General features: G+C 41.7%; 1 protein-coding gene across 1 annotated transcript; it reads right to left on the reverse strand.

The window, feature by feature from the left end:
- Nucleotides 1-5067: 5067 nt before the first annotated feature.
- LOC308383552 (uncharacterized protein MYH16) lies at nucleotides 5068-8001 on the reverse strand. The gene is made up of 3 exons (XM_080861604.1): nucleotides 6857-8001; nucleotides 6597-6774; nucleotides 5068-6504 (listed from the first exon to the last, which is right to left on the reverse strand). Exons 1-3 carry the CDS (start codon nucleotides 7061-7063, stop codon nucleotides 6365-6367), a joined length of 525 nt encoding a protein of 174 aa, XP_080717730.1. The 5' UTR covers nucleotides 7064-8001; the 3' UTR covers nucleotides 5068-6364.
- Nucleotides 8002-8775: the final 774 nt, after the last annotated feature.

Raw genomic sequence — 8775 nt, forward strand, 5'->3', positions numbered from 1 at the left:
CAGCAGAGTGAACGACTGTGTCTGTTCTTGTGCTTTCTCCAAACTTGAGGTGACACAGAAGGTTTCTGTTCCTCGGCGGTCACAGCTTCTTCAGACTGTGTGTGATGTTTTCTCTTTTCGGGGATTTCTTGTTCCACAGACTGGCCCCTGAGCTTAAAACTTATATCCTTTTGTTTTTTGTAAAGACCTCATTCCAATCCATTTTATTAAATGAAGTTATTTCTATTAATTTTGTGCTTAATGTTTTGGCTGCTGAAACAGGAAAGTGTATCTCATGTATTCTGTTGACGGTTTGTTCCACTTGTGCGCACCTCTGTATGTATGTTTTCTTGTAAATGTACGACTTTGTATGGATGAAATCTCACTAATAACTATCACAACAGGATGTTCTCGGCATTTTCTACCTAAACAGTTTGGATTGAATGACAACTACTCAACACACGTTCAGTCAAAGCTGTATACACACACACACACACACACACACACACACACACACACACACACACACACACACACATTTGTCCAACAGACAGTGAAAACAAGCAGAAATCAGAGTGTGATTTTTCTTTTAGAATTTTATTAGATTTTCTGATTTTTGTTCAATAATTTAGAGTGTTCTAGTCAGTAATTTACTGACTAGAAACAAGACCCCAATAATCGGACAATTCCCTCTGAGCAAGCACTTGGCGACAGTGGGGAAGAAAAACTCCCTTTTAACGGGGAGAAACTTCCGGCAGAACCAGGCTCAGTGAGGGACGGTCATCTGCCGCAACCGGTCCAGGGGTGTTTAAAATGACTCGATTGGATGTTAAATAAATTGGCTTGTTTGAATTGTTTGTTGTTAGCCAATTTAAGAGTCACTTTGATGCCAGCTAGTCAATGTCAAATTGTTGTTTTTAAAGGGGAAACACCCGCGACTCTCTGTGGGTGATGGCTAACCTCCGACCTATTAATGAGAAGAACCTTCTGATGCGACCTGCTGGCGCCGCTGCCGACATCAGATGTTCTTTAAAGGTTTCGATGATTCTTTGCTCACCTACTTCATGGTCGAGATGAAAGAGAATCGTGACACACTCGGGGTCCTTATACTCTTTAAGGAGAGATTTGTAAATGACCTTGTGTAAGGTTCTGAAGGACTTTGAGGAGGGCTGAAAATCGATATGTTGGACATCAGCCCAGATTTTCTTCAACAAACGGTTTGTAATTTCAGAAACTGTGTCATCTGTATACAGAACGCGTGCCTTTTTAAAAGCACGCCTGACAAGTTCTTCCACACAGACTTCAACTGAAAGCTGCTTCTGAGCTTTGATTTCAGAAGACTCTGGCTCAAGTTTCTGTGTGGACACTACAAAGTGTTTCTTGAAGATGGAGATGAAAAGTTTGTCAACTGTTGGCTCTCCTAATTTCAATAGAGTTAAGGTGTGTTTTGGGTTGGAGAGCGCTTCCTTGCAAAAGTCTTTGAAAATGACCTTTGCAAGATCTTGTAGGGCCTTTGGTGATAAAGTCAAATCTGCTGTTTTTATTTCAGAGCAGATTTGATCTAAAAGGCGCTGGTGGAGGGAGTCTGATGGGCAGGCTGTGGATTTTTTTGCAGCCTGGGAAAGGACAGCCTGAAGGACCACGCTTATGAGCCCTTTTCTCTCTGCTTCACCTCGAGGTGACGCAGAGGGTTTCTGCTCCTCAGAAGCCACGGCTGCTTTTTCAGCCTCTGAGGCTTCTGTGTTTGCCATTTGTGAAGGTTCCACAGACAGCGAGGACTCCAGATTTTTCTCTGGTTGTTCTGTCTGTGGGACCTGCTGATTGCCCTGCTGGCTGCCTGACTGGGTGCACGTGCAGTGTGCAAATCTCCCTAACAACACCTGGATCAGTTCTTTTATGAAGCCTTCTCTGGCTCCGTGATCTGACTCCGGGCAGAGCTGCACCATCTGAGCAGCCATGTGAGACATTAGCTGGACAGTGCAGTCATCTGGGCGACCAACCAGCATGGATCGCACCTGCGACATGTTTAGGTTATCAAAAAAGCCATCTACGAGGGTACCCACAGTGGCTGCGTTAATGTCATCTGAATACATTTTCGTGTTAGTGTTTTCTCTTACTTCGTGTGTCTGGTTCCGATGCATGGACTCAACTGAATGACAGTACCTGTAGCAGCACCCCTATTTATGGGTTTTCGAGGTCTTTGTAATGATGTGCGTCCTGTGACGTGACAGTATTTAGTTGCTTTGAAGTATGCCTATAAGCCCCGCCCACTTCTAAAAAGAATGCCTAGCAACAGCGTCACACAAACGCACCGGCGCTAGCCGCGTGGATGTGAAACGCGGGGAGAGATCACGTGGAGCCTGCACGTCCACTGCTGTCACCGACACGGAATACTTTTAAAACCCTTCCGTTATAGTTTGTGCTGTCACCAGGCTGTCCGTGATGGCGGGTAAGCGACGGGAACGTAAATGTGCGTGTAGCTTCACTCGGCTAGCAGAGTGGTCACGTTAAAGCGAGCTATACGTGAAAGTTTTCAGCCGTGTGGATTTTTAAAATACTTTGTCATTTCTGTCATTCAGCGCAGCTGTTCAGCTCTTTGAAATGCAGATGAAAATAACGCGTTTTTCTCACGGTGGAGCTCACGTTTTTTTAAGCACAGCACCGGAAATGACTTCAGATACCCACGTGTGCCACTACATATATATTATTTATATGATTTGTTTCTGGTTTGTGAATTGAACTTAAGATCAGATGTGATGGAGTTGGAGATGGAGACACTTGTCGAAACCGGAAATGCTGAGACTCTCAAAGCCCTGTACGTATTTCCTGATATATTCTCTTATCTGCAGGTATCTAAAAAAGGCTCTCCCTTGAGCTTCAAAGTCTCTGTGCTGCTGCAACATGTTTTGCATTTAGATGGTACTGTAAGGTTGAAGTGCTTCGGTGGTGATAGTTTTGGAATATGTATCATTTGCGTCAGTTGGATTTGGTGACTGTACTGCAGAAGCTAAATGCCATACCAAATGTTCTTTTCCAGTATTACTGCTTAGTACTGCTTGACTACTAAAAAGAGACAAATGAGATGTTTTTGTACATTAACAGCTAAAAGTTGTCATTTTTCATAAATAAAATGGAAATGCGTATTTCATGTCTCAATGCGTTGCTTTGTGGTTTGTTTGTTTCCAAAAAATGAAGAAAAAAAGCAAGAAAACAGAGTTAATGGGGGAATAATGATCAGGGGTGAAGAACACAAGACTTGTATGTTCGCGGATGATGTTCTTCTTTTTATTACAAATCCTGAATCTAGTTTGTTCCAATTGATGACCTTACTAAAAGCCTACAATCACTACTTTGGCTATAAACTAAATATTCAAAAAACTCAATCCCTTACGTTCAATTATACACCTCGACCGGAAACTGTAAAGAAATTCAGCTTCAAATGGGACTCTACCACAATAAAATACTTGGGAGTAAACCTAACGAAAGACATGTCTAGACTCTATGAAATTAATTATTGCCCCCTCAACAAAGAGATCAAATCTGACCTAACTCGGTGGTCTCTCCTCCCATTGGATATGAGTAATAGAATAGAAATAATTAAAATGAACGTTCTGCCTCGAATCCTCTATCTCTTCCAGTCACTACCCCTGGAGATACCCCAAAAACAATTTGACGAGTGGGACAGATGGATCTCACGGTTCATCTGGAACGGCAGACGACCGAGGGTCCAGTACAAAACGCTGCAACTAAAAAAAGAGAAGGGAGGGAGAGCTTTGCCGTGCTTACAAGATTACTACTACGCCGCACAACTGAAGCCCCTGGTAAACTGGTGCTCCCCAAACTATGAAGCTAAATGGAAAAATATGGAAATTACACAATTAGACTTCCCACTACAGTCACTTTTAGGAAATAAGAACCAAGCTGAAAAATTTTATAAAGATTTGAACCATTTGACCCGGTTCACCCTGAAACTATGGTTCAGGGTAGTGGGGAAACTACAAATAGAAAAACAGGCTAGGACCTTGAATTGGATAGCTTATGACCCGGAGTTTGTGCCTGCCAGGCTGGATGGGACCTTTAAACAGTGGTCTCTGAGAGGAATTACTTCTTTTTGTTCACTAGCAACAAATGGGGGATTCCAAAGCTATGAAACCATCTCAGATACATACGGACTGGCAAAGCATGACTTCTTTAGATACTTGCAGGTTAGAGACTATTACAACAAGACGTTACTAATCAGAGATGAAAACGAATACGACCTAATTCATATCTTCCAAGAGGCATACAAGAGAAAGGACTCTAAAAAGATGGTCTCAAAAATATACGGTAGTATACAAGCCTCTAAAAATCACTCTACGGTGTACATTAAGCAGAAATGGGAGAGGGAATCAGGCTCACTAATTTCAGAGGACAGCTGGTGGGGAATATGTGAGTCTCAGGCTACCACTGCAAATTCAAGGTCCTTAAGAGAGTTTGGTTGGAAGAATGTAGTGAGATTCTTTATCACTCCTAAACTCACAGCTCGGCAAACAGGCTCACAGAGCCAGGGCCTATGTTGGAGAGGTTGTGGAACCCCCATGGCAAACCATTTTCATGTCTTCTGGGCCTGCCCAAGGATCCAGCCATATTGGGGGGAGGTGGCCCTTGAGATATACAAAATAATTGGGATTAAAATAGTCTATTCATTTGATACGTTGTATCTTGGCAAATTGCCTACGGCACTCCCACATAAAGATAATTATTTATTGAAAATACTTTTGGCTGGCTGCAGGAAGGCCATAACCCGAAGATGGCAAAAGGCAGACCCTCCAACTAGGGCCCAATGGCGTGGGGTAGTGGAAGAAATTTTTGGAATGGAAAGACTTACCTTTGCCCTTAGACTCGAGCTTGAGAAATTTAAGAAGCTCTGGGAAAAATGGGTTGTGTACTCCCTTTGTACTGAATAACTGAATATTACCATGATGTAAGAAGATGCTATTACTGGAATTGTGTATGTCTCCTATGCTGACCGTAAGTTTTGTATTCTCATACTGTAAACTGACAAATAAAAAGTTATAAAAAAAACAAAACAGAGTTAATGGGAAAAAAAGGTCTTTTATTTCCTTAAAAAAACATATTCACATTCAACAGCATATTTGGTCAGGTCTTGTTACAGGTTTAGTCAGTGAAAAGTTCAGACAGATACATTTGAAATCTGAAAATACACTGACATTAATGGCCTAAACTACTCCATGTGCTGACAGCACCCCAGCAGCACTTTATGATAGTGACTGAAGTCATTTATAAGGCAAAAACTAATCATGAAAAAAAGTGCTTTGTATTTAAGTCACCACTTATGTACGGACTCAAAAACTTCCCTGTAGCCTCTCGCATGTATGGTTTAATAAATACTGCAGCCAGTTTGAACCTTATTTATCTTAAAGGTTGTCATGCATTTGCTTAAATGTAGGAAATCTTGACTACATTGACTACATGCTTTTTATTTGTTTTTGTTTCTAATGTCTCTGTAAAGCACTTTGAATCACCTCATTGTTGAATTGTGCTATACAAATAAACTTGCCTTGCCTTGCCAACAGTAGTTTCCTGATGGTCACATCGGAAAAAGAGAGCCGGAATAAATACAAAATGCAGATTTTAAATAATGAGCTTATTTACTAAGAGGAACAACATCCTTCCTGGAAATGTATGAAAAACGCTCCATCCCAAGTAACTGCCCCTCAAACCAGTTACTATGTTTGAGGGGCAGTTACTTTTTCACATAGCCCCATCCACAAGCTGCATCCATAAACTCTGCATGTTTACAGAAAGAGAAGGATATCTGCTAAAGCACAAATATCTGGAATAGCCTCAGCCACCCCGTATATATGTCAGTACAGTAAAGTTGCACATTTTGATTTGGAAGTCTGTAGTGGATTGACTTGCTTTTTGAACAGCCTCGTGTGGCCATTAGAGGAACTGCAGTTTCTGGGTGCCAGCTTTATTTTGTAACTATTGATGCTTTGTCTTGTCTGGCTTTTTATGTATTAAACAAATACAATATCTCATATAAAATGGTGTGTTCCAGACTGAGAATCAGCCTGAGGATTGTTCTTTAGATATTTGGAAATCTGGAACACTTAGAAATACATTTATTAGTTTTTACATACAAATGTTACAGTATAAATGGATAAAAAGGGGATATAAAGCTGGAATGTGTCAGGGCTATGAGCTTTCACTCAGAGAGGAAGCCACAAGTACATTGTAGAAAACTCAACAGGAATGTACAGCATACACAAAAAAAAGTCAGGTTCCACCCATGGAACCTTTTGGATGTTTCAAACTTCATACTGTACCATGCTTCACTTCTGGGGGATGATGGTGAAATTGAAGCCATGCTCCTAATCAATCATGAGCTTCTTGAGGGAGTTGAGATAGGCTGGGATGAGGGAGCTGACTGACTCCTCGTCATCGTTGAGGATCTTCTCTCCTCTGCCTTCCGAGCCCACTGAACTGGGTGACCGGACTCGGCCTGGGAGTGCTGTAACCCTGTTAGAACAGACACAGGCCTTAGAGTCAGAACAAGTACTTAGTAGAAGAGGCTAACATGGAGTTATTATTTAATAAACCGCGTAATACACCTGATAATATACTGTTCCAGAGAATACTTAGGGAGGAGTATCCCTTGCCGAAGCTTCCTCTGTTCTTGGTCCTAATCTTGGTGAGCGCTGATTCAGCAATGTCCGCCCTCTCTTCGGCATCATCCAGCTCGTGCACGGTCTTCCTGTACTTTGCCAGGTTCATGTTAGCTTGTTCCTCCTGAAGTGACAGCAGTGTGAGTTAAAGCCCACAAACACCATGCTTGGAAACGTGTTCAGAGTAAGAGGATGAGGTGATGTACGGCCTCCTCTACTTGTCTCTTGTAGGCCTTCATCTTGTTTTGCAGCCTCTCCACCAGCTCCTGCATCCTCTGCTGGTTCTTCTGGTCCTCCTCCGACTGGAACAGCAGTTCCTTCAGCCGACGCTCGTTCTTCCGCAGCGTCTTCACTGTCTCAGCGTGCCGCTTTTGTTCAGAGTCCAGCTCCAGCTCCAGCTCCTTCACCTGCATGCAAAGAGTATCTACTATTGTGTGCAGGAAGGCGTCATATTTATCCACTGAGTGTTTAGTGAAGACACACTCTGTTACAATTTGCTGTTTGTCAAAAGTTCCATAAAAGCAGAAATGTGCTGCAGGCCAGACAACTTTGGTTGTCTGGCCTGCAGCACAAAGTTATGAGCTGTATGTTACATTGAGTATAACATACAGCTCATAACTTTGTTTTGTCATATTTCTGCATATGCCAGTGTGCTACATGCAAAGGCATGTGCAAATGGCTAGCCACTAGCATGTAAATATAAATCCTTAATCCTATAATTAGTTTTTATATCATCTTATTATATTGACATGTGACATGTGACACATTAGCTGGACAGTGCAGTCATCTGGGCGACCAACCAGCATGGATCGCACCTGCGACATGTTTAGTTGATCAAAAAAGCCATCTATGAGGGGACCCACAGTGGCTGTGTTAATGTCATCTGAATACATTTTAGTGTTTTCTCTTACCTCGTGTGTCTGGTTCCAATGCATGGACTCAACTGAATGATAGTGCCTGGTAGCAGCACCCCTATTTAAGGGTTTTAGAGTGCTTTGTAATGATGTGCGTCCTGTGACATGACAGTATTTAGTCGCTTTGAAGCATGCCTATAGCATAGCCCATCAGTGGTGTCAGTTTATGTGTGGGTATATATAATATTTTTATATTGTTAAAAAAGTACATCAATGTAAAAAATTTAAAATGATAAATGTGTAAACTAAAGTCAAAAGCTGTGCGGTTTATGATGTCAGTGTGGCCCCCCGCTCCTTTTAATATTATCAGTTATAGCCAAAACAACGAATAGGAGCAGTACTATATGGTACTATTTGAGGTGCTAGTACTAGGGCTGGGCGATATGACCCAAAATTCATATCTCGATATTTTTTAGCTGGATGGCGATATAAGATGTATATCTCGATATTTTTTTAAAGCCATAAGGTAAGAACAAAAAGAGAGTTCTTAGTCAAAGCTGTGTCCCAGATGTCACATGTGCACTTGTATTAACATACAGCATAGATGTACATGAAAAAAACTACTCAAAAATAAATTATGAGCATTTATTTATTTATTTATTTATTTTTTCCTGTCCCGTTTGGCTCTTTTGCATCAGAATTGTTGTCTAAAGGCAAAGAAAGATGCCCAACGGATTTACTTTACCAAATTGACCATCCCAGCCTTCGCCGTAATGGTCCATTTGATTCACCTTTTATTGTTTATTTTATTTTCACTTGCTGAATACGGGACAGACTTGACTGGGGGAAAGAAGGGGAGAAAGAAAGAGGGAAAGAGAAACAGCTGAGAAGAGGGACGGGGGAGAAGGGCAAAAGACAAAAACCAACAGAACGGGCAGAGAAAAAAAAAAAGCATATATCAATCACCTGGATCACCTGCTGAGAAAGAAAAAAGAAAACAAGCAGAAGAGAACAAGAGTAATAGAATAAACAGCATCACAATGATATATGGGAATATGACAGTAAATACTAAATGTTAAACATTATTGTGCAGCACATAAGATCAACAGAACACAATGTGCTTTGAGGTAGGAGCCAAAAAGGGTGTAGTTTGTGGGTGTGATCACCCGTGTGTACACCTGTGAGCATGGACGCGCTTGTTTTTAAAAGGTTCCTTCATGTAATGATCTGCTAGAGGGTGTGGGGGGGCCACAGCCCCGTCCCTCCAGGGC

Source organism: Rhamphochromis sp. 'chilingali' (assembly GCF_963969265.1).
Source record: "Rhamphochromis sp. 'chilingali' genome assembly, chromosome: 16".
Classification (NCBI taxonomy): Eukaryota; Metazoa; Chordata; class Actinopteri; order Cichliformes; family Cichlidae; genus Rhamphochromis; species Rhamphochromis sp. 'chilingali'.

Bases quoted from the DNA above. Each gene is read 5' to 3' on its own strand.
- LOC308383552 (XM_080861604.1), bottom strand. From the start codon at position 7,063: ATGCAGGTGAAGGAGCTGGAGCTGGAGCTGGACTCTGAACAAAAGCGG. The intron at 6,775-6,856 runs GTACATCACCTC...CTGTCACTTCAG, and splicing joins AGAGACAAGTAGAGGAGGCC to GAGGAACAAGCTAACATGAA. The intron at 6,505-6,596 runs GTGTATTACGCG...CTGTTCTAACAG, and splicing joins CTGGAACAGTATATTATCAG to GGTTACAGCACTCCCAGGCC.